The 26043-nt window shown below is 32.1% G+C and overlaps 3 protein-coding genes across 15 annotated transcripts; all 3 read right to left on the reverse strand.

Annotated features, from left to right (window-relative positions):
* Positions 1-919: 919 nt before the first annotated feature.
* LOC107902014 (uncharacterized) lies at positions 920-3677 on the reverse strand. Of its 5 annotated transcripts, XM_016828225.2 has the most exons (4): positions 3137-3410; positions 2960-3003; positions 1747-2766; positions 920-1117 (listed from the first exon to the last, which is right to left on the reverse strand). In XM_016828225.2, the coding sequence occupies exons 3-4, from the start codon at positions 2643-2645 to the stop codon at positions 1081-1083; spliced, it is 936 nt and encodes a 311-aa protein (XP_016683714.2). In that variant the 5' UTR covers positions 2646-2766; positions 2960-3003; positions 3137-3410; the 3' UTR covers positions 920-1080. The 5 variants fall into 5 exon arrangements, with proteins under 5 accessions (XP_016683714.2, XP_040951378.1, XP_040951379.1 ...); XM_041095444.1 differs by lacking the exons at positions 2960-3003; positions 3137-3410 and adding an exon at positions 3449-3677; XM_041095445.1 differs by lacking the exons at positions 2960-3003; positions 3137-3410 and adding an exon at positions 3433-3608.
* A 215-nt stretch (positions 3678-3892) lies between these two features.
* On the reverse strand, positions 3893-9663 carry LOC107902013 (HBS1-like protein). Of its 9 annotated transcripts, none has more exons than XM_041095437.1 (12): positions 9584-9663; positions 9059-9242; positions 8815-8907; positions 8443-8598; positions 6829-7349; positions 6608-6718; positions 6042-6526; positions 5149-5317; positions 4992-5003; positions 4659-4898; positions 4436-4570; positions 3893-4324 (listed from the first exon to the last, which is right to left on the reverse strand). In XM_041095437.1, exons 3-12 carry the CDS (start codon positions 8894-8896, stop codon positions 4193-4195), a joined length of 2043 nt encoding a protein of 680 aa, XP_040951371.1. In that variant the 5' UTR covers positions 8897-8907; positions 9059-9242; positions 9584-9663; the 3' UTR covers positions 3893-4192. The 9 variants fall into 9 exon arrangements, with proteins under 9 accessions (XP_040951371.1, XP_040951370.1, XP_040951372.1 ...); XM_041095436.1 differs by having other exon boundaries at positions 9059-9246; XM_041095438.1 differs by lacking the exon at positions 9584-9663 and adding an exon at positions 9363-9534.
* Positions 9664-25366: 15703 nt separating this feature from the next.
* Positions 25367-26043, reverse strand: LOC107900430 (flowering-promoting factor 1-like protein 2). The gene has a single exon (XM_016826029.2). It carries the CDS (start codon positions 25963-25965, stop codon positions 25666-25668), a length of 300 nt encoding a protein of 99 aa, XP_016681518.1. The 5' UTR covers positions 25966-26043; the 3' UTR covers positions 25367-25665.

Raw genomic sequence — 26043 nt, forward strand, 5'->3', positions numbered from 1 at the left:
ACACAAATTACCAGCAACATTGCATTTTCAGACAAAAATTTTATGTTCGGCCCTAAAAAGATTAGTTTTCGTTAATAGACTTTCTAAAAAAATATGAATATGTATCATGTTTCATCTTTAAAAATTGGACATGGAGGATGCGTTTTCATGTACTTGGCCATGTCCATTGCTTCACCTACAATATCCGGCAGCAATAACAACTTAATCAAGCCTAATATTTAGGCATCAGCAATTGGTATCACATTTTTATTTACTACACGAGTGGGAATGAAATAAACCATAACAGTCAAATAAATCAGTAAAGTTTTGGTCAAATTGAACAGATCATCAATTTTCAAATTGATTGGTCCGACCAGTTTATCTCATTTAATCAAATAAATCATTAAAAAAATCATAAAATGAAAAACATTAGAAAATAAAAATAATTAATTTTTTAACCCAATTCAAATAGTTTCAAATAGTTCATTATTCAAGTTCAATACTCGAGTAGTTCCAATCTAATTGATCGATCCAACTTAAAAGACACTACAAACCATATAATAAAAAATTGGCATCTACAAAATTTATTTCTAATGATAGGGAGCCAAAGGAAACAATTTTTATATCCATTTATGGCTCACATATCTTACAAGTGTTTAGTTTTTCTTCCTAACATCTTCCACTTAAGTATAACAAACATTTAAATAAAGAAGCATTCTTAGACCATATGTGAGAGTTTTTTTTTTTTTTATTTGAGCCAAAGAAGAAGAAAAAAAAAGTATCTACAAATGGAAAATCGTAAGAGAAATGTGGATACCAAACACTATGTAACAACAAAAAGTCATTTTCAGGCATATTAATATAACAGTATGACTGTATGAGAAATAAAAAACTATGATGGCGACTTCTCAACTGGCAATTATCAACCATATACGAATAATTTAACTTTAAATTCCACTTCTTTGAAATTCAAATCTAACCACAACCATAAGAAGTTCAATCATATATTCTTTTCACATGTTTTCAAATCTAAAACTATCTGCTGGCCCTGCACCAATGTGTCTAATTTGCTTTCCACTTCTACACGATTAACGCTTCGCTTCAATTGTCATAAAAGCGGGAGCGACGTCTTGGTGAACTGTAAAATCATGAAAAACCAGAAATTAAACTTCCGAGGAAAATAAAATCATGAAACTAGATACTGAGGTTGCGTAACCCTAACAAGCTAGGCATGTCAACATAACAACTGCGTTGCGTCGACTTCTATAGCTTTCACTGCTCACTTTTACTCATGGACGATGATGTTGAAGAAGAAAGAAATCTACAACATATAATGTGGACCTATCGCTCAGTAGCCAACAGCAATGATGCATGAAAAATCAAGCTAGTTTACATAGCATGCAGCTACACCATGCACAATTATGAAGCTGAAACAAATTCTATCATTTATGGTACTAGTTGCATCACAAATTTGTTTCATTCCGAACTTCTCTTTAGATACCATGGCTAACCGCAGAAGCTGTTCTAATGCAGGCCAAATATCATTAATTATCTAAAAAACTGTCTTTATGATTATCTTCAGGGAGACAAATGATTTCACATATAACTGTCTAGGCAGAAATCCAATAAATACCATGGGCTATGCAACGCTTTTCGACATCTGCGGCTAATGTAACGCATTTTCTTATGTGATGCTCATGAAAAACTTTAGTTAGGAAGACAATAAGTAAAGCTAGAGGTGAATAGAACAAAGAAAACATTACTGACCTCCGGTAGCCAAAGCTACCTCGGAAGGGGGCACTTCTGCTTACAAACTCATCATCAGTCTCATCTACTCTATATTCTGCATATTCTACAGAAGCCACTGAACCCTCATCAGAATTTGACGAAGCATAACTAGATCGACGATTTCCCCTTCTAGAATCGGTCACTCTTGGTCTCCTTCTATTTCTAGAAATCCTCAAGTTATCAAACACCTGATATAAAATACAAGAGGTCCACCAGTTGCCCTCACCGGGGAAGTCATCAAACTCATCTCCAGATTCATCTTCACCATATTCAATTACATAGTCCCCAAGAACCACCCCACGTGGGACTTCTGAATGTATAGTGCTCAAAACATCTATTATCTCAGAGGACTGCTGAAGATTTTCCCAATCAAGCTGCCGAGCAGGATCGATTCTCGAAGGACGTGCATGGGGATGCTCTAACTGAGCATGCTTCTGTAGGTCTGAGTAGGTGCCTGCGAATGAGCACTGCTCCTCCTCACAAAAACGCTTCTTCTTATCTAGAAGTAGACGAGCCTTATCAACAACAAACCATCCGGTGACTTCCCCTCTACATAAGGGGCAAGCAGGCTTGCAGTCGTCTTCAGATACTGTTAGCTGAATGCTTGTTGTTGTAGAAATTGTATGAGATGTTGAAGGGCATGACATCCCATTCGCATTTTTGAATCGATCCAAACAATTTGAATGCAAGTGGTCTGTGTCACAAACAAAAGGACGGCAACCTTTCTCGTAAGATGTGCATTGGAGGAGTACACCATTGTGGGGGACATCCAAACATATCGGGCAAATCACATCATCCCAATTGGTATTCACCACAACACCCTCAATGTAAGAAGTAGGGGATTGGAGGTTTCTTTCATAAAAAGGTTTGAACGCCATAGAGACACAGTTTGCAAGATAATCTACAAGCACATGGCACTCACCTTCCTTGTATGACAACAATCAACCAACAATAGCTTCAAAGCATCAAACAAGTACAATCAACCTGCCAACTAAAATGCTGCATATCGTAGAAGAAAACTGTAAGATGAATTCATAGGGATAGAAAATCTAAATGCCACAAAACAAACGCATCATAGCAATCAAGGGATTTTAAGTTGTGGATTAAGTTTATAAGCTTAAAAACAATCAACTTAATCGGATGCCTGCAATAGCATGTAAATGATCTCCTAACAGAGTGATGAAGTCATTACCCAGATTAAAACTGTAGATGGTTATTGTTTCTATTGCTCGTAAACTGAAAATAAAAAAGCAAATAAAATTGTTTAACTTTGATGCCATAATTCTATTCGCTCTAATATGAGATCATGAAAATGATTTACAAAATGGGGGGGGGGGACTAAAGAAAACAATCAGAATAAGCTTCGTACCTAAACTGTAACCAAAGTCTGAATTGGGTATTGGGAAAAAAGGAGTCGTTCATAAAGAAACGAACAAATATGGGTAAAGAAGGTGAAACTTGGAAGGAAAATCAACCAAATTTAAAGCTGTTTATTTACTTACCATATCCAAAGAAGAAAGAGAGGAGTGATTAAAATCGGGGGGAGTTACTTTAATAGATGTGCCCCGGCGTGTGTGTTGTCAAATTTCCATTTGCGAAAGCAAAGGAAAAAAGGAAGGCGAAGGAGTAAGGAATACGATGTAATTAAAATATGAGGGAACTTACTGCTTGGAATACATACATACGTACGTATACATGCATAGGTTTCCATTTGAATCAATCACTTGAATTTTCTTTGGTTGACCAGCAGAGAAGGATCAACCCGACCTGCTTGCACTGCAACTTGCAATTGTTTACTTAAAATCAACTTCCATGTTTGAAACCAATACGCAAACTCCAAATCAATCATATAAGCTGCTGCCAGCCATCTCTTCTAGTTTTAGTTTTACACATGTTTTGTTTTTTGACTGGTTGCGGGGTTAATTAATTTTTTTCTTTTTAAATAGAGTTCAACCAAATCTGAAAAATTAATGAGAAATTTTAGAATAACTAAATTAAAAATTTCAAGGGAATATTAAATTTTCCAAAATTTTTGAGAAAACCATGGCCCGTCTGCCCCTGAGCAGTCGTTCTGCTCAGTTAAAGAAAAAATAATAAAACAACTCAGATCACAACCGACCACCGATTAAAATTAATTGGTTCCATTTCTTGCAAGGAGATATAAGCCAAGACGTGCAGCACATTTTTCACACGTTTCTTCCAAGTCCTTGTCCTAACTTATATGTAAAGAATCAAATCACACATGAAATTATTTGGTCAGACATGGAATAGGTAGGTATTAGATTAGCCGCTTAAAAGGAAATCTCTCCATTGTTCACATTGATCTTGAATACTACAGGAATTCCTCTCTAACAAAGTTGGTGCTTTAAAAGCTGCCCAAGTATGTGTTTTAAGTGTGTATGAGTCTTTGACCACACTTTGGCAACTATTGCTGCTCCTCCACTATTCGGGTCACGATGCCCACAGCAACCGTTCTTCCTAATGTCCTAAGAAACACCCTTCCAAGGACTTTGCATTTCGAAAACTCTTCCACGCAAACCGCTTCCTGCAAAATCACCTGAAAGAAGAAAACACGCTCCGAGGTCAATCCGGATTTTATTGTATTTATCAGGCAAATAACTGAAATAAACCAGCAACTAGCAACAACAATATCATCCTCCTGACTTGCCTCAACAACTGCACTCTGCTTAGCAAGAATGCAGCGGGGTGCTTTCTTCACAACTTTCCCAGTCTTTGAATCAAGTAAAAATGATATCCTTGCAACTCTTGCAGCCTCCTTTGCATGGTGTATGTGAAACTCCAACTACTTATTCCATTCAAATTATTAGATTGTTAAAAATAAACAAAATTATTAATAACAGAAAGCTATAAAATTTACAGACGAAACTTGCCTGAGAACCAATTAAAATTGGAGTTGCACCGTCCAAAACAAGCACCTTCAACTCCAAATGCTTTGCAAATGCAATTGGAAAATCAGGATGACATAACACACCACCAGCCATCACATGGTTTCCGTCTATTCCATTCAGGCTGACAGCTATATTATCTCCAGCCCTTCCAATTGGGCAAGCTTGGGAATCACGCTCCAACGAACGCACAGTTGCTATAGTTGCAGATGGCATAACTAAAACCTACAGCCACATACACATACATTGAGTTTATGGTTAAAGATGATATGCAAGTTATTCGATTGAAACTAGAAATCCATATAATTGGTAACCAACCAAAATGAGAAGCTTGAACAGGTAAACATCAATCAGATAAAGGCAGCAAGGACCAAGACAGGAAAACAAATTCAAATAACATTAGCAGCTATTTTAATAGGAGGTAGCATGTAATCTCCAGAAACTGAAAACCTCAATCACCAAGAAAATGGCATACCTTTGATCCGCTTCTTACAGCTCCAGCCTCCAACTTGCCACATGCAGACACCTGCCCTTGTGAAGGTGACTTTATAACATCACATATAGGCATAATTAGAGGCTTTGAAAACTCCCTAGTAGGAGGTTGGAAGGAATCAATCGCGTCTAACAGATTGGGTCCAAGATACCTGCATTAAATTACCTTAGTTAATTCAACAAAATGTGTCAAGGGGAAGTCAGGAAGAATCTTTTGACATTTTTACAGAGAGGCAGTTGCTTCTAAGTTATGATAAATTTAATTACATAATTAGCAGTGAGATGCACAACATATGTATATATCTTACGTAATGAACATCAGAAAACAATGCTGTGTTGTAGTATAATATGAACACTTAGAGTTGTTTTAACCTAAATGAGAGTGTTAGTCACTGAACCAAAGTTGCCTTTCAATAAGATCAGGGCAACAGACACAAAAGATCAAATTGTATTTTCAAAGCAACAATACTTGACAAGCTGACTCTCTTCATAGTCAACTAAAAATATTTACAATATTAGAGGCCAGTGCTAGACCAATTAGCTCCAGTGTCAAGTGCGTATCTGAGTTTTGACAGTAGTCACCTGATTACTTGATTAATGCACAAAGGGCAGCCCATATCTTCTACATTGTGAGATTAAAAATAAGATAGTAGGCCATCACAAATTGAGGATAACAGGAATTGAAGCAGACAAATTCAACTATATACTCAGAGGCAATAGCTATATTTATCAAGACAGATACATCCAATGACAGAAGGTTGTGCTTAGCTACAAATTGTAATTCAGAATTTGACAAATGCAACGCTACAATTAAGCAGCCAACTAATATAATCTCCAAAAGTATAGTAACTTCACATACATGAAAGAGAAACTCACCAGGATAGTCGAAAATCCGAAGGTGCAGACACTAAGTTCTGGTTTTCAACAGCACTCAATGGAATCCAAGAGACAGAGGAATCCTTAAAGCCACAAGAACGGAGAAATGCCCCAAGCTGTGATATTATCAAATCAAACCTTTCCTTAGAATAATCTACAGCATCCATTTTGTTAACAGCAACTATAAGTTGATCAATGCCAAAACTTCGGATGAGTTGTGCATGCTCCCTAGTCTGCCCCTTGGTGCCATCCATACCAGCTTCAAATGAACCAATAGAAGCATCTATTACAAGAATTGAAGCATCAGCTTGTGTTGCCCCAGTTATCATGTTTGGAACAAAGTCTTTGTGCCCTGGGGAGTCAAGGACAACAACATGATATCTTTTTGAATCAAAATAAGCCACAGCCACAGTCATAGTAATTCCCCTTTCTCTTTCTTCAGCACTTTCATCCAATGCCCAAGCATAAGCAAAGGATCCTTTTCCCTGAATGAATATAAGTGCAAAAATAATCAGATTATGGACATGTGTTCACATAACACAAACAGAAAATAGTCCTGAGATAACCTGTAATTTGGCCTCCTTTTCATATTTGTGCATTTCTTTTTGGGATATTCTTCCCAAAAGGTGAAGCAGTCTACCAGAGAGCGTCGATTTTCCAGAATCCACATGCCCAACCTAAGAGATGTGAAGAGTTAAGTAATTAAATTGTGTTAAATATATATTTTTTTAAAATAGAAGAAAATAAAACCTAAAATTTTAGGACCCAAACTCAATATGTAACGTACAATTGCAAGATTTAGTTGAGTCAGTGAATGTTCTGCTTTTTCAGGGAGCATCCACTTTTCAGGTTTATACTGTGCCCGTGAAATTGCTCTTCCAGGTTTTGCATCATTGGAGTGCCTGGATTTAGCAGCAAAAGAAATATTTTCCAGATTACTGGTGAGACTATTTGCCTCACCTCCATTCCTTGAAGAGCTGCTATCATCCACCATAACATTTCTTTCTTTTGGCATCAATGACAAAGAGCTTTTCCCCCTAGATCGCAGATTAACTGCAACACTGCTTTCATCCACATGACCAAGCCAGCCTTCTTGCACTGAAGCAGAACAGTTATCTGAAGTTCTGGAACCTGCTGGTGGACCAACTTCTATATTCTTCAAAATATTAATCTCATCTAATCTATTGTGCTTGCCTTTTTCTGTTGACTGATTTGAACTATCTGATCTCATAGAACTTACTTTAACAGCTTCATCCCTCCCAACCACAGTCGAGGAAACTCTGGAAGATTTTAAGTCAAAAATATTGGCTGCAAGTGAATGAAAGCATGGAAATAAGATACGACAAAACTTCCACTTCGTACAACTAAAAGTTTATCCACAAGTCTCATTCGCTCTAGATCTATTTTAAAGGCTCAGAACTGTAATGCATAGAGGTACACTCTTAGAACCCTCAGAAACAAAAATGTACTACATAAAATAAAATGAGCAACTATTTAAAATGTAAAGTTGAATTTGCATATGTATTCCAAGATGCAGAGTGATATAACCAAAGTGCAACACGAAGATATCATGTGATACGCTGTACCTTACTCCAAGAATTCATTCTAAAACTAAAACTGCGTAGAGCACAAAAGAAATGGTTCAGAACAATGATAAAACAATCTTCTAGTTCCTTTAACACCTAGATATGCAACAATTAGGGAATAATTTCATCTGGAGAAGAAATTGTTAATTCATGTAAAATTAGCGTACAAATAACAGAATAATATATTGAGCACTGGAGGCAGCATCCAACAGAATACTCCAGGAATTTTAACAAAAAAATGTTTCTATTGTTTTCGAAATAAGTATTCTCAAATTAAAGTAAAACTAGCAATAGATCTACGCCCTGTTTCAACATATGTCAAGACCTATATTGATACAAATGGATAGGACTGTAGGAGAACTATAAGCTTTATGGGATTTCATGAAATGGTTCTAGGTTATTCCCAAATGGGTGGAATTTATTGCCCTATTTCACAACAAAATCATCATTCTGTTCCCAAGTGTATTAAACATCCGATGCAGCAGTGATGCAAAAAGAGACTTGGCCATAGTAGGTACACCAGAATATTTGCATATGCCATTCATTACAGGAAGAAGATCTAATCTATAAAAGGTACCATTGATGTAAAAAAGAAACCTATAGAATATAGATGGTTAATTTTACATGGGACAACCACACACCTGCAAGCTATCTACTTGATAACATTCTAAAGAAAACAGAACCCTGGAGATAAAGAAAAACAAAAGAGATAAAGAACAATCTTCTCATATTGAATAAGAAGAAGAGTAGCTCATTCTCCAATATTAAATGATATAAATAGAATCATCAATAGGTTAAGGGCAATTACAACAAACCTGTTCTCTTCTTATCATAGATAGAGTTATTGAGCAAAGGACCATGAAGAACCCCACAAATATCACATGATGACATGGTTTCATCATTATCATATGTACAAATGGAGCAACGCCACACACTGTGTTTGATTGTTTCTTTTTGGGGAGGTGTTTCTGCTGTTTTATGAAACAGATAGCATTCAGTTGGTAAGCAGAAAGATACATGCATAAGAGCTGTCAACCAGTTTACTACCTATCAAATTGAGCTAATCATCTTTCAGAGCCTTTAGAGAAACGTAGAGCAAACCAACAAGAAAAAACAAGATGACCTGATTGGTTTCTGATCACAAAGTTGAGATATAGCAAGAAAAAAAGGAAAAAAAATCCACTCACCATTTTCATCTACTTCATATCCGTAGTCATATTCGTCGTAGTTATCATCATAATCAGGTCCATAGTTAACTTTTCGAGGCATAGTTCTAGCACCTAAAAAACAATCAGATGTTTTAATCAAAGATGGAACAAGTTGAGAAACAGAAGTTTAAGCCAAGAAAAGAGTCACGTATGCTTTAATAATTGCAGGAATTCACAGGGAACTCAAATCAAACTTTAATTGATAATAAGGTTAAAGACTTACAAGCCCAGGCAGTGACCTTAACCTAAAAATGAAAACGTTGATAACTGCAAATAGCCAGACTAGAAAGAGCTTGATTCCGATACGAAGTTTAGTTTCTCTCCCACATCAATGAAACAGCAACCCAAAATCCTTCAGTTAAACAAGCATATACATTCTTGCACTTACGTTTTGCCCCAACTAAAAGCTTCCTTCAATTAAAAGTAAAGTAAAAATTAAAAAAAAAACTAAAGATTCAAACTATCTGACTTAGGTGAGGAGTGAGGTTAAGACTTTAAAAGTTAAAAAAAAAAAAAAAAAACTCAACAGATTTTTTTTGTTAGTGTAGGTTTTCTGAGCAATCAAACAAGGTTGAGAATGAGTTATGAAAAATCAATCTGCAAGCATTAATGATGTTTTTGGAAGAATCGCAATCGATTACGGTTTTCTTGGAATTTAACCCCAATATTATAATAGTCTGATACTACTGTTTTCATTTAACTTAGCTTAACACTTTTGTAGGAAAAAAAAAAAAAGCAAAGAAAGTACCCGAGTGAGGCCGAGGGTGAGGATGATGAAGATGGAGAATGCCTCTTCTTGTTCCTTTCTCCTCTTATTTTTATTTGTTGGGCTGAATCATTTTTGCAGCCCAAAACGTTTTTTTGCCAAGTATAAGGGAAGAGCCTACTCCAAATGGGCCGGGCCGGCGACATGTCTCTCTCTTTAATAGTAATCTTTTGTGTTAATATATATACATTTTGAACTTCACCACTTGTTTCTAATTTGTACCTAAGTTTTTTAGCATTTGAATTTTAATTCTGTCATTGGTAGTATTTAGCAAACTATCTACTATTTGCGTATAATTACTTATGATTACACAGATGGTATGTTTGGGTAATTGGTGAGTTTCACTAAATTGGGTGTAATAAGAACATCCCCATTACACTTTTCAATTCTTAAGGAGAGAGTGAGAATTTGAGTAATTACGCATATAATTATACCTAAACTCAATTACTCTATAGCTTTCCAAACATTCATACATGATTTAACTTTAAAAAAATATTTTTATACAAGTTTAAGTTATGAAAATTATATTGTAAGCATAAACATGTATGAGCATTTGGGATGATTACGTCCAAAAATTTTTAAATTTATATTACAAATCTTAAAAAATCATATTATAAAAATTAAACATGAGCATTTTATAAATTTATAATAAAAAATTATATTAATCAAATCTTATAAAAATGTTGAAGTTATGGTAACAAATGCATATTATTAAAAATACGTATTATAAATGTGTTATAATATAATTATTTTTATAAAAAAAACTATAGCAAAAAAGCATGGACGTAACTTATTTACGTGTTCGTGTTATATATTATAAAAAAAATACATTTATTTATAAAAAAAATATATTTTTTGCCATAACTTATTTATAAAAAATAACTTTATAAAGTTATAGTAAAAAATTATATTATTTATAAGTTATTAGAGGCTTTACAATTTTTTTTTGTAAATGTTATATATCATAAATTTTATATTATTTTAAACCTATTTTACGTATTATAAAAAAAGTTATAGCCTAGCATAATTTTTTTCCACATTAAATTTATATGAGTATTTATAATCAAAGCTATAAATTGTTTATACTATAAACCCAAATATTATGTTGTATATGATAGTTGTTCAAATACAAAAAGTTTTCTTGCACCATATTGTAACACCCCTAATCCATATCCGTCGCCGGAACAGGGTTACAGAGCATTACCGGGATTTACAGATCAAATACAGATACTTTATATTATTTAACATTCATGTCAGAAATTATTCATAAAGTCCCTTATATAAGCCCTCGAGGCCCAAAATACATATTAGAAACAAGTTGGACTAAACTGGGTAATTACAGAATTTTTCGCAAAATCTCAAAATCATTTCAAGGTGTAGGGGACACATGCCCGTATGGTCAGGCCGTGTGGCATTCGAAATAGGGCACACGGCCGTGTTCCAGCCCGTGTCCGTACCCGTGTAACTCTCTGATGTAGGTCACACGGCCAAGTCACACACCCGTGTGCTAGGCTGTGTGAACATGATGATTTGTATTAAATAGGTGCAGGGGTCATACGGCCAAGCCACACACCTGTGTGCTAGGCCGCGTGGTCAATTCTTAGCACTCTACTTTGAAATTTTAAAGATACAGGGGACACACGGCCAGATCACAAGCCCATGTGCTAGGCCATGTGTCACACACGGCTGAGACACACGCCCGTGTCTCTGCTCGTGTGGACGAAAATAGGTCGTTACCAAGGCCAGTTTTCTCACCCAAATTGTCTTTCACCTACATTAACCCTTTAACACATTCACACGGCAATACCAAACATTTAATTCAAGCCAAAACCAAGTCATATGCATGATATATCAACTCATATGTTCATCTATCCAAACTTACCAAATTAACCATACTAGCACACATTAAACATAATACAACCACTTTCATACACATCAAATTATGTTCATCACAAGCCATCCCAATGGCTAGTTACAACCAAAACATCTTTATGCCAACATTGGCTAGTTAACCTATACATGTCATTATAACCAAAAGTAATTTACTATTTATTCCGAAATAAGCCGAAGGATAGTGTGAGATATCTCCGCCAAGCTTCCAATCCAACGAGCTTCTGAATTATTGTAAAACAGAAGAAATAAAACAGAGTAAGCATTTAAATGCTTAGTAAGTTCGTATAACGGGAAATTAACTTACCATTCATTTATATTTAAGGTAAGCATGCAAAATACATCCAAAGTAATTTGGCAATTAGCCTAAACACACATAACCTCATCAAACATGTTAGTCATGTATTTCAATGAATTTCAAGAAACATGTATGAGCTCATCAAATATCAAATTTCCATGTATTTTAGGTATATACGGGTAATAAATTCACTTTAAATTCATATATTTTCTTATATCAGGATCTTGCCTATTGAATCATTTAAAATATTGATGGATACACAAGTAGTACACACGAAGTGTACAAATCTGAAATCCGTCAATTCATATTCAGGAGTTCTCACATGAGCACATAAACGGGAAGCTCTCTCTCGAGCCATATAATGGGAAACTCATGTGAGCCATGTAACGGGAAGCTCATTAGAGCCATAATTAGGAAGTTAATCGAGCCATATCAGGAAGCTCTAGAGAGCCATTAATTAAGAAGCTCATAAAAGAGCCTTTAATTGGGAAGCTCTAGAGAGCCATTAATCGAGAAGCTCATGAAAGAGCCTTTAATCGGGAAGTTTCGAAGAGCCATATATCTAGATGCTCATAAGAGCTACGGTGTGTCCACAACACATGTAGGATCACAACCAATCGGGATGCTCTGAAGAGCTATTAACGGGAAGCTCGCAAGAACTATATAACGGGAAGCTCATGAGAGCTAATAACGGGACGCTCTTTCAAGCTGTGGTGTGTTAGCAAAACATGCAGGACCACAACCAATTCGAGAGTCCTGTATCCATCGAATTTCATTTATTTAAGCGGAACTTACTACTTGTCGGGCATTGTCAGATATGTGATCAATTTCATATACATGGCATATACATAATTCACATATACAATATTCAATTCAAACATATAAATATACACAATTTAGTTACACGAACTTACCTCGATAATTGTTCGTGTATACAAAATCTACTAATCTGACACTTTTTCTTTTCCTCGATCTAACTCCGTATTTGGTCTATCCGAATCTATAAGAATGAATTTAACATTAATTTAATACAATTCATACTCAATTCAATCCAAATCACACCTTAGGAAAAATTACCATTTTGCCCCTATACTTTTGATTAATTACAATTTCGTCCCTAGGCTCGAAAAATAAAATTCATGCAATTTAATCCTTATTCCAAGCCTAGCCAATTTTACTTGGTAACAATAGCAACCCATGTATTTCAAAAAATTTAGAATTTTTCCATGAATTCTACATCTTTTCAATTTAGTCCATAAATCATAATTTCATCAAAATTCCCTTCACAAAAGTTATTTATCTATCAACAACCTTTCATTTTCTACCATAAAACTTCATAATTCATAAATAATTATCCATGAAAAACCCCTAACACTTTGATAACTTTACAAATTAATCCCCGAGATAGCTAGATTAAGTTATTACGATATCAAAAATATAAAAATTACTAAAAACGAGACAAGAAAACATACCTAATTGAGCCAAATAAGTTTGCTCAAAACCAAAATTCCATAGCTAGGGTTTCCATATATTTTGATTTGGGAAAGATGATGAAATAAGATGATATTATATTTTTATCATCTTTAATTATTTCTCTTTCCAATTTAGTCGTTTTCTTTTCTTAAATTTCCAATGATGAATCATCACACATAGCTACTAACTCCACTAATTGGTCTATGTACCATATAAATACCTCTAATTTTGAATTCCATAGCTATTTGATACCTATAGCTACTAGAATCCAACTTTTGTTTTTATGCAATTTGGTCCTCTCTATTAAATTAAACATATAATCGATAAAATTTCTTTAAAAATTTTTCATACGATATTTCAATCATAATGCAGCCTATGAAATAATATTAAAATAATTTTCTTTTTAGACTCGGATTTGTGGTCTCGAAACCACTGTTCCGATTTCATTGAAAACGGGTTGTTACACGTATCATGTGGTACAGTACCATTTGAGAAAATAGAGTTGGAGGCAAGTACTAGAGACGGCTCACAAACTATTTAATTTTAAACATTCAAAGCTTTGAAATGTGGCTGAGATAACAATTTTTGTTCTAAATTTTTTTCCATATAAACATCATCTCAGTATAGCATAAAAAAATAAGGTCGTATCGTACTAGCATGTTGCATACTTCATAACTTTACTCGTAGGCAAAGTTGGGATAATTCATACTTTGAAGAGTACATGGGAAAAAGAGATATTGATAATATTAATGATACATATTTAGATTCAGATGATGAAGAACTCGATCAAGGACCAACATATGATGATAATGAATATATGTTAAATGTTAAAGAGGGAATAACCTAACAAATATGGAATGCTAGAGCAATTAGATAAATTACATATGGTGCTTATTTTTCTTATTATTTTTATTAGTAATCGTATTATTGACTTCTTTATTGGACTAATATATTACATATAATGATTTGATTTTAATTTTTGTTACACATTTTGATTTTTTTATTGTACTAATTTTTTATAGTAATTAATGTTTTTTTTTAAATTCTGTAACTATGTAATTACAATTTGTAATTATTGTTTGTACTATCAAACATGACATAGGGAATTACAATGTGATTACACTATGTCAACCAAACATGTAAAGGGAATTACTACCCTAGCAATTACATTTTGGGTAAACTACCAAAATAGTCACTTTTATTTACCTTAGGTTATATTACATTTTAGTCACTTATGTTTAAAATGTTACGTTTTAGTCACTTACGTTAATGTATTGTAAAATTTTAGTTACTGAGCCATTAATTGCCATTAACTGTGTAACAGTAAGCTGATGTGGCACGTTAAATCATCATTTCAAACAAAAAATTTAGGTTAAATTATACAATTGGTCCCCATATTTTTTCGTTTTGAGCAATTTACTTTTTTTTTCTTTTATATTCTTTTAGCTTTCCTTTTTTTTTCTTTTTTTTTTCATTCTCTTCTACTTCTCCCTCTATTTTTCTCCCTTCTCCATCTCTTTTAATGTAGTTTTTTTTTTATGTTTTCCGTTTGTTAAAAAATTGCTTCAACGCAAGTTCTCATGCCCTCTTTCATGTAACTACAACTCTAATAAAAAAATCGATTACTAACTTAAGCTCATATAAAGGAAAATTTCAACATGCCAATTTGTAAGCAATCTTATGCCATCCACGATTAATTCTTCAAGTAATTGGTTCCTGTTCTCATTTTTGAAAATGTTTTTTTTTGCTTTTTGCATTTTATTACTTGTATAATTTCATATTTTTCAGGATTTTTAAAATCCCTAGATAAACCCAATTTCCCTTTTAGCTCATGAGAATGCTGACTTGAAGTTGGGTTTTCTTGTGCTTAAGGTTCCTTTGTACTATTCTGTTTCAAAATATGGAAAAGAAAGTAAGGAAAAAAAGGGGCTAATTTGTAATTGCTTTTGTGTTGGACTATTGGAATTAGTTAAGTCGGTGGTCTTCAAAACCTTAGCTACTTCTCGTTTCTTAGACCATGTTGGGATCTGGGGGCAATATGTAGTTCAAAGCCTATTTACTAGCAAAAAACATATAACATTTGAACTGAGATTTTGATTTTGTTTATCATTTTTTAGATGATGTAAAAGTATTGACTTGGTTTTTGGATTAAGTAAAAGCAAGAAAACCCTTTTTCAAAAAAGAAAATAGGCGCCAATTATTTGAAGAATTAATCATGGATGGCATAAGATTATTTACAGGTTGGCATGTTGAAACTTTCCTTTATGAGATTAAGGGATAGTTTAGTATTGCTTTTGAGAAGGACTTTGAAAAATTGATTTTGAGAAGTACTTTTGAAAAGTTTAGTTTAAAATTTAAGTGTTCAGTATTTCTGTCAAAAAATGCTTTTGAGAAATAAAATATCCATTTTAGACATGGTGTTATAAAGTAACAAATAAGCATTTAAATAATGCTTAAATTAGTTAATATTATGATATTTTAATAAAAATATAGAAAATAATTTATTATAATTTGTTGTTAATATTTTAATATATATAAAAATAAATTCTAAATATTTTTTAAGCAATTAACCAGAGAAGGGAAAATACCATGTGTTGGAAGGGTGAAAACATAATTAAGCTATCAAAAGTGCTTTTGGGAGAGAAAAGCTAAAAATTTTAACTTATCTATTTGGGGAAAATTGTTTTTGAAAAGTCAAAAATTTCCTTTAAAAGTTGCTTGTTTAGCATTTATTTTACTTCAAAAGTGCTTTTCATGTCAAAAGTGCTTCTAAAAAGCACTACTAAACACAACTTAAGTTAGTAATTAATTTTTTTCTTGGAGTTGCAGTTACATGAAAGAAGGCATGAGAACTAGCATTGAAGTAATTTTTTAACAAATGGAAAACATAGAAAAATTATGTTAAAAGAGATGGAGAAGAGAGGAAAATAGAGGGAGAAGCAGAAGAGAATGAAAAATAAAGAACAAAGAAAAAAAAGTTAAAAGAACATAAATGAATAAATTAAATTACTCAAAACGAAAAAATATGGGGACTAATTATATAATTTAAAATTTTTGTTTGAAATGATGATTTAACGTGCCATGTCAGCTTACTGTTACACTGTTAATGGCAATTAACGGCTCAGTGATTAAAATGTTACAATACGTTAATGTAAGTGACTAAATCGTAACATTTCAAACATAAGTGACTAAAATGTAACCTGAGGTAAACAAAAGTGACTATTTTGGTAGTTTACCCTTACATTTTCATTCAATTACTTTGTGATTTCCAAACAGATCCTTTAGTACCTTAGCAATAACACCGTTAATATACATGATGTGGCATTGTCGACCAATAGCATGGTGACATGTCAGCCTCACATTTGGACATGTGACAAAAAATTTAAAAATAAAATTATTAAAAAAATATAATTTTTTCACATAGGAAGTTGTCTAGATACATTTGAACCTAAACAACTATTTAATTAGATTCATTCTAGACATGTTTTTAAGTAGTCTTATATATTTTTAATTTTTATAAAATATGTTATAAAATAATCAAATAAAAGAACACTTAAAGTAAACAGAGAATTTTCTCGTATTGTCTATAAGCCATTGACATTCAATGAAACACAAATCAATGAAGCTTATTTAACTGCTTCATTAACACGTACATTAAGCATCTTTCATAATTAATGGAGGGTTTTATCTCATTACTTTCAAAAATGTTTAAATGTTATAGACATTCATTTAATGTATTTACAACACTCCCCATTGGATGTCTTTTAAATAAAAATGTGTCTCATTAAAGCCTTTATTGGGAAAAACCCTGTGGGATAAAAACCTAAATGAAAAAGAGTACACAATCTCCCATTACAAGTTGCCTCGTTAAAAACCTTTACCAGGAAAACCCAGTGGGACAAAACCTTGGTTAAAGGAAAATAGTACAACGTGTTTTTGACTCCCCCTAATAGCAATATCACATTACATCTTTCAGTTGATGCATTCTAATCTTGTGTAGTATTCTTTCAAAAGTTGAAGTTGGCAATGCCTTAGTAAAAAGATCTGTTAAATTATCACTAGAACGAATTTGTTGAACTTCTATATCACATATCTTCTCAAGATCATGAGTGAAGAATAATTTTGGTGAAATATGTTTCGTTCTGTGACCGTTGACATAACCACCCTTTAATTGAGCTATACATGCTGCATTATCTTCGTATAAGATAGTTGTCATCTTTTCTTGTAAAGGTAAATTACATATCTTCTGGATATGTTGGGTTAATAACCTTAGCCAAACACACTCTCGGCTTGCCTCATGCATTGCAATTATTTCGACATGATTTGAAAAGCTAGTAGCTAATGTCTGCTTTGTCGAACGCCATGATATGGTAGTACCTCCACATGTAAATAAATATCTCGTTTGAGATCGACCTTTATGTGGATCCAATAAATATTCAGCATCAGCATAGCCAACTAATAGGGATTTTGAATCATTTGAATAAAATAACCTCATATCAATGGTCCCTCTGAAATATCTAAATACATATTTAATTCCATTCTAATGTCTACGTGTTGGAGAAGAACTAAATCTTGCTAATAAGTTTACAACAAAAGCTATATTAGGTTGTGTATTGTTTGCAAGATACATCAATGCTCTTATGACACTTAGATATGGTACTTCTGGACCAATAAACTCTTCATCATTCTTGCAAGGACGAAATTGATTATTCACATCTAACGCTCGTACAACTATCAGGGTACTCAATGGATGTGCTTTATCCATATAAAATTTCTTTAAGATCTTTTTCGTATAAGTTGACTAATGGACATAGATTCCATCTTTTAAATGCTCGATCTGTAGGCCAAGACAAAACTTTGTTTTTCCAAGATCTTTCATCTCAAATTCTTTCTTTAAATAATTTACTGCATTTGAAGCTCTTTAAGAGTTCTAATAATATTTAGATCATCAACATAAATAGCAATTATCACAAAGTTTGATCCAAACTTTTTTATAAAAACACTTAGGTGGATTGAATCGTTTTTATAACCTTCTTTTAACAAATATTCACTAAGACGATTGTACCACATGCGTCCAGATTATTTTGATCCATATAAACTTTTCTTTAATCTGATTGAGCAATTTTCCCAAGAAACTCTATATCCTTCATGGCTTTTAAATCCTTCTAGGATTTTCATATAAATTTCACTATCAAGTGTACCATACAAATAGGCTGTAACAATATCCATTAGATGCATGTCAAGTTTTTCACGTACTGGCAGACTAATAAGGTATCTAAATGTGATTGCATCCACCATAGGAGAATATGTCTCTTCATAATCAATGTTGTGCCTTTGCGAAAATCCTTGTGCTACAAGTCGTGCTTTATATGTTACGACTTCATTTTTATCAATTTGTTTTCACACAAATATCCATTTTTATCCTACCGGCTTTACATATTTAGGTGTTTGGACTATAGGTCCAAAAACCTCACGTTTAGAAAGTGAATTTAATTCTGCTTGAATTGCGTCTTTCCATTTTGGCCAATCTTTTCTATTTTTACATTCCTCAATAGATTTAGGTTCAAGATCCTCATTTTCTTTTGCTATTTCAATAACAACATTATAAGCAAAATTATTGTCGACAACTATATTTTTTCTGTTCCATATTTTTCCTAAAGTAACATAACTTATTGAGATCTCTTTGTTATCACCATTTTCAGGTACCTGAACCTCTTCTGGGGTTTTTTTGATTAGTTATATCTTTGGCCTATTCTTGGGCACTTGCCTCCACAATATTACCATATTGAATAATTGCTCCTTTCCTTTTACGAGGATTTTTATCTTTGGATTTGATTGGCTTTCCACGCTTCAAGCATGGATTACTTTCTTTTGCACTAACAATTTGTCCTATTGGGATATCAATTCGTATTGGAGCATTTTCAGCTGGTATGTGAGATTTTGTAATTCTCTTTAGGTCAGTAAATAAATCTGGTAGTTGATTGGCGATGTTTTGCAAATGTATGATCCTTTGAACTTTATCTTCATATTGACTTGTGTGAGGATCTAATTGAGATAATGATTATCCATTCCATGTAATTTCTTTTACCAGTTGTATTTTCTCTCCCCCTAATGTTGGGAATGTTGTTTCATTAAAATGACAATCAATAAATCGTGTAGTAAATAAATCTCCAGCTAATGGTTCAACATATTTAATTATAGAAGGAGATTCATAACCAACATATATTCTCAATCTCCTTTGAGGACCTATCTTTGTGCGTGGTGGTGAAGCAATTGGAACATATAATGCATATCTAAAAATTCTAAGATGGGAAATATTTGACTCCTAACCAAAAGCCAATTGTAATGTAGAGTACTTATTATAACTTGTTGGCCTTAAGTGCACAAGTGCTGCTGCATGCAAAATAGCATATCCCCAAGCTGTAACAGGGAGTTTTGTTCTCATAAGCAATGGTCGAGCTATTAGTTGGAAGTGTTTGATAAACAATTCAGCTAAACCGTTTTGTGTGTGAATATAAGTTACATAATGTTCAACTTTTATCCCAATTGACATACAATAATCATTAAAAGCTTGGGATGTAAACTCATTAACATTACCAAGACTAATTGTTTTGATTGCATAATCTAGAAATTATGCTCTTAATCGAATTATTTGAGCAAGTATCCAGATTGCGAGTCGATAATTAACACACATGTGACCACCTACTAGATACATCTATCAATACCATAAAATATCTGAATGGTCTACATGGTGGATGAATGGGCCCACATGTGTCACCTTGAATACATTCCAAAAATGCGGGAGATTCAATCCCAACTTTAACAGGTGATGGTCTACTAAATCAATTTTCCTTGAGAACAAGCAACACAAGATAAATCCTTGAATTCAAGAATCTTTTGGTTCTTTAATGGGTGTCCAATTGAATTCTCGATGATTGTTCGCATCATAATAGATCCGGGATGGCCTAATTGATCATGCCAAATAGTAAAAGTATGTGGTTCTACAAACTTCTAGTTTGTAGTAACATGTGACTCAATTGCACTAATATGTGTATAATATAAATCTAATGAGAAAACATGTAACATTTCCAAAACATATTTCTTTCCACATTCAACATTTGTAATATATAGATATTCAATATTTTTCTCATTCATAGTCTCAATATGATATCCATTAAAATGAATATTTTTCTCATTCATCATCAATGACAAATTTTGTACCTTTAGGTAATAATATAATAGTTCTTTTGGAGCTTTCAATAAGTTTTGAACTACCCGATATTGTATTAACATGGGCATTACTTATTGTCAAATGAAAAAAATATTTTTTATCTTTGAGTATTGTATGTGTTGTAGCACTATCTACAAGACACATGTCTCTATTGATTTTGGGTCTATCGAAATTTGGTTGAATATTTATATTCTTCATAAAAACAAACAAAATATAATATGAGAAACATTGCAAATATTTATTAAATATATAAATTATTCTTTATGTAAGAAAATAAAGCATATTTAAAACAACATAAAAATGTCAAAATAACATCAAATTTTCTAATGATTCTCAAAGAAATCTGCCACATCTAGGTGAGTTATATTATTAAGATCATTAAATTTATCACCTTCGTAGGCATGGTCAGCTTTAGTATTATAGTGAATATCTTCATCTTTTACCTCCATTTCATCATTCTAGGATATAAAATTTGTCTCCATATGCTTTCCCTTCTTTTTAATGGATGCTTGATAAAGTTTCACTAAATGCTCAGACGTACGACAGGTACATGACCAATGCCCCTTCATACCACATTGGTAGCACATATTCTCAACAATCTTTGAAGGATTATTTTGACCACTTTTTTCTTATTTTTCATTGTTACTCTTTTTTTGGTGGTTAGAAGTATCATTGTTATGACCGCCATGATAATGATTACTAGTATGTCCTTAACCACATCTCCCACTAAATCCACGACCACGACCACTACTGTGACCTCTATATTTTCTATTTTCATAATTATTGTGTACTGCTACATTCACTTCAAGGAATGGTGTAGAACCAGTGGGACGAATTCCATGATTTTTCATCAACAGCTCATTATTTTGTTCAGCCACCAAAATGCATGAAATCAATTCAGAATACCTTTTAAAACCTTTTTCACGATATTGCTACTGTAGGAGCACATTAGTTGCATGAAAGGTTGAAAATGTTTTCTCTAACAAGTCCTCATCAGTTACGTTTTCTCCACATAATTTTAGTTGAGAACTAATTTTGAAAAGTTCTGAATTATATTCATTTACAGTCTTAAAATCTTGCAACCATAAGTACATCCAATCATAACGAGCTTTAGGGAGTATCATCGTTTTCTGATGGTCAAATCGTTTTTTCAAATTTTTCCACAACTCAAGAGGGTCTTTCACAGTGAGATATTTCACTTTTAATCCTTCATTTAGATGATGACGGATGAAAATCATTGCTTTTGCCTTGTCTTGATTAGATGCTTCTTTATCTGCTAATATAATATTTCCTAGACTTTTAGCATCTTGGTGAATTTTAGCATCTAACACCCATGATAAATAATTCTTGACTGAGATGTCTAAGGTTGCAAATTCAAGTTTGACAAGATTTGCCATTATAATCACTTGAATCAAAATAAAAAAAAAATATTAGTAAAATAATAGACATTCTCAATTGTAAAATAATTTAATTATATGTACCAAATTTGCTAAATAATAATATGTATGTCAAATATTGGCATAGAGAAGAATAGTCATAATAATAACTTAACACAAATTACATTAATTGAAATTTCTTTTACTAAAAAAAACATGTATATATAATTATCATTATTAGATTTGAGTTGTAATAATAAATGTGCAAATGTTACCCAAAGCAAATTCATCTAGAAAATAAAATAAAATAATTATAAAAATACGTATACCATATATAGTTTAACGGGAATTATACGAGCAAATTATATAAAGTCGAAATAATGTGAACTTCACTATGAACTTGTAGAAGCTCGTGCTGATAACGTGTTATAAAATAATCAAATAAAACAATACTTAAAGTAAACAGAGAATTTTCTCGTATCGTCTTTTCATTTACAAAAGAGTTCTATTTATAAGCCATTGACATTTAATGGAACACAAATAAATGAAGCTTATTTAATTGCTTCATTAACACGTACATTAAACATCTTTCATAATTATTGGGGGTTTTATCTCACTACTATCATAAATGTTTAAAGGTTATAAACATCCATTTAATGTATTTACAACAAAATATTAAATTTTTTATATTATTACGATGAAATTTATAAAATATATTATTTCAAAAAGATTTTGTAACATATAAAAAATATGTTTGTCCAAACATTAGATTTTATAAAATATCAAATTTTATGCATTTTTATTTTAATAATAATTTATAAAAAATAAAAATATATGAGATTACTAAAAATATATTTGTAAAGTTTGTTAGCTTGGGTTAGGAAATCCTCTATTTTATTGGTCGGTAGTTCTTGCCTTTATTTGACTATAGTAATGAAGTTTCGTTAAGATTACATATTATTAATATAAAATGTACACTATAATAACGTAATTGAATATAGAGTTAATAGTCATTAATAATTTACCTTAATTATACAATGTTAATTGTATATATTATAATCTATCATAAAATTATTTACACGTTTATTTAAGTTGTATATCATTAATAAAAGAATGTTTATTATAATATCATAATTGTATAATAGCATTATGCATTCATAATTTACATATATAACATTTGATATATTATATGTCCTTAAATATGTATGTATACTATTTTTTATAATATAATTATGTCACATTATAAAATAAATTCATATTATATAAATATTAGTTATTTTTTTTGTTTGAAGTAATTAAGTTAATTGAGTTGATCAAATGGGTAAATATCAAAACTATACATGAACTTTGATTTTGTGCGATTTTTTACATGTGAAATTTTAATTTGATTCTCTTTTCACAAATTACTAGCAACATTATTGAATTAACATAATTTTACATTGATATATTGCATACACTAACAATTATATTAATCAAATATGAAAATAAATGTATGTAGCCATTCCTTTAAATGTGCAAAATTTGATCCAAAATCAAAGTTTCATGTATACATATGGGCCACAATTCAAATTTCATGTGTATGATTGCACCAAATCAAAGTTCATATATCAAATTACACGTTAAACCAAAATTTGTGTATAATTTGATATTTATCCCTTGATCAAATAATAAAAGAGATAATGAAAAATTCAAGGATTTCAATGATCTCGTCTCATTATTTAGTTAGGATTATGAATACATGAATATAATATTTATGATAAGCTACATGATATTTAAGAAAAAAAGATGTTAAATAAGATATATTTTTTGATAAACAATTACACATATTTAAAATCATTACTTTAATAATATTATTAATTAATATATTTATTTTTGAAAATATTTTTACCATATTTTTATATGTTATTTATTAATTTGTGTAAATTAGAATTAAAGTTGAAAGGAAATATTGACCATTAAAACATGATTTATGTATAAAAAAACCCACACTTCGGAAGTGTAACATCAAGGAATGTGAGTGTGGTCACTTTTTTTGGGGATTCCAATTTTTATATATTGAAATAAAGAGAGAAGGTCCACTATCCACATGCACTCACATCTTAGCCTGCAATCACCTTTGGTGGAGTGACATGTCATTTGAAACACATGAAAATCAATTTCTTGGCTTTGAATAAACTGTTGCGATCCACTTCACATGATGCCCCATCTGCTCGATTCGGGACCTCTTTGCCATTGTGGGATCACCCTAATCTTGGATCAGGACTCCTCCGATTCTAGTTTATGATTTGATCCTCATTACATCAACACTTTGGTCCATTCCTTATATCTGTCCTTGTATAATGTATAAATTGTAAATTTAATCTTTATATTTTAATTTGATTTTTTAAAAATTTGAAATTTCAATTCTATCTAAATGATAGTCATTAAATTATATTACTTTCAAAATTTTGTGCGACAAATATATTATGTCATGTCAACTTGTTATTTTCATAAAATTCTCTTAGGAAAACTATGATATTTTAGCTAATCAATTAATGTCTATTGTTTTAGTCGAGATTGAAATTTCAAACTTTTTAAAAAAATTAGAAATGATCAAATTGGAGAATAGACAACTAATAGTAGAATTTTGCCTAATAAATTTAATTGATACCGTTTGTGTCCAGACTAGAGTTTCAAAATTCCAAAAATACATAAATTAAAAATGATCAAGTAATAATAGAAGGACTCCATCAATAATTTATGCATAGTATAGGGGATAATAGCAAAATGTGACCAATACTTTCAGTGAGAAAATATGTTCCAAATTATTTGAGTTAATTAGATAGAGTTGAGCAAGTGAATCAATTAAAAGAAATTTCGAGCATCAATTAGCTCTCCAAATATCTCATATATATAATCAATATTCTCATTTTGTCTATTTGTCAATTGATTGTTCTCTCTTTAAGATTAATTTAAAGAGGAATATTTTTAAGTTTAATCCTTTGGGATAATTCCTTTTTTATTTATTCTCAACTTCTCCTTCATTTTATCAGACTTGGTGTATGTGATCATGCACTAGAAACTGTTATTAGTTTGAAAAGAAAATAGTTGTGTAATTTTCCAATGTATTTATTAGTTTTAGAATGCAAACTGGTTAACAAAATCATTCTTTTTCTCAATTAAATTTGTTAGTTTATCGAAACCCATGTAGCCATTATTTCAGAATAGAATAGATTATCTACTAGGAGATAATATTTTGTTAATTTTTACAGTTGAATTTATTTTCCATATTTATATTTACAATCTTAAAATTAACCCTTTCGAAATCAAAGTTTTGTGTGATGATTAAAAGAGTATATGTTTGATGAAATTTAGCAGCAAATGGTAAGAAGAAATGATAAACTGATTATGCGGGGCTCACACTTTTTAGCTGTCATGTCTCTCGACAAAACAACTGCTGCAGGCTGACATGGCATAAAGTTGTGATGCAATCTTAAACTGCTGTCAACTCCATGACTTCATTATTATTAAAGATCGCAAATATGTACATACGGACATCAAACAAAGCAAGCCATAAATACATACACAACACAGACACTAACTAGTCCACTTTATTATACCAACTAGCTATAGCAGGTCGTAAAGAGGAGAGACCTGCTAAAATCCTAGTGGAACCGATTTTAAACACACACACACACACACACACTATGGTATATATATATATTGGCCTAACATATGAAATAAAAGCAGCCTCAGAAACGGGGGAGAAAACAGAGATCGAGCTGAAGGCTGCAGTGCATATACTAAGGTACGTAGCTTACATATCCCTTACGTGGAAGACATTGGGATTCTTAACGACAATGTCATACATGTGAACGGAGCCGAACTTGGAAAAGTCCTTAGGAAGTGAAATGAGGTCAATGGAAGAGTGCTTGTGGTATTGATAGAAGTCAGGGTCACCCCCGTAGTACCTCTCCCACCCCAATCCTCTCAATATATTCTCAAGAGATGAGTAGGATGATACTGCCTCACCTGATGGTAAGTGTACCAACACCCTTCTCTTCGGACTGCTTTCCAACCGGTATACACCATTGTTAAACACCCACACTCCTGACATTTTTGTTTTGTTTTTCTTTTCTATAAAGGGGAATTAAGAAGAAAGAAAACTACTGTAGGTTGTTGGTGGTGAGGGAAG

The sequence above is a fragment of the Gossypium hirsutum genome, chromosome D06, assembly GCF_007990345.1.
Source record: "Gossypium hirsutum isolate 1008001.06 chromosome D06, Gossypium_hirsutum_v2.1, whole genome shotgun sequence".
NCBI lineage: Eukaryota > Viridiplantae > Streptophyta > Magnoliopsida > Malvales > Malvaceae > Gossypium > Gossypium hirsutum.

Coding starts and splice junctions, on each gene's coding strand:
- LOC107902014 (XM_041095444.1), bottom strand. CDS start 2,645: ATGGCGTTCAAACCTTTTTATGAAAGAAACCTCCAATCCCCTACTTCT. Junction 1,118..1,746: donor GGTAGCTTTGGCTACCGGAG/GTCAGTAATGTT, acceptor ATGATTTTACAG/TTCACCAAGACGTCGCTCCC.
- LOC107902013 (XM_041095437.1), bottom strand. CDS start 8,896: ATGCCTCGAAAAGTTAACTATGGACCTGATTATGATGATAACTACGAC. Junction 8,599..8,814: donor ATATGAAGTAGATGAAAATG/GTGAGTGGATTT, acceptor TTCATAAAACAG/CAGAAACACCTCCCCAAAAA. Junction 4,571..4,658: donor CAATTTTAATTGGTTCTCAG/GCAAGTTTCGTC, acceptor TGGAATAAGTAG/TTGGAGTTTCACATACACCA.
- LOC107900430 (XM_016826029.2), bottom strand. CDS start 25,965: ATGTCAGGAGTGTGGGTGTTTAACAATGGTGTATACCGGTTGGAAAGC.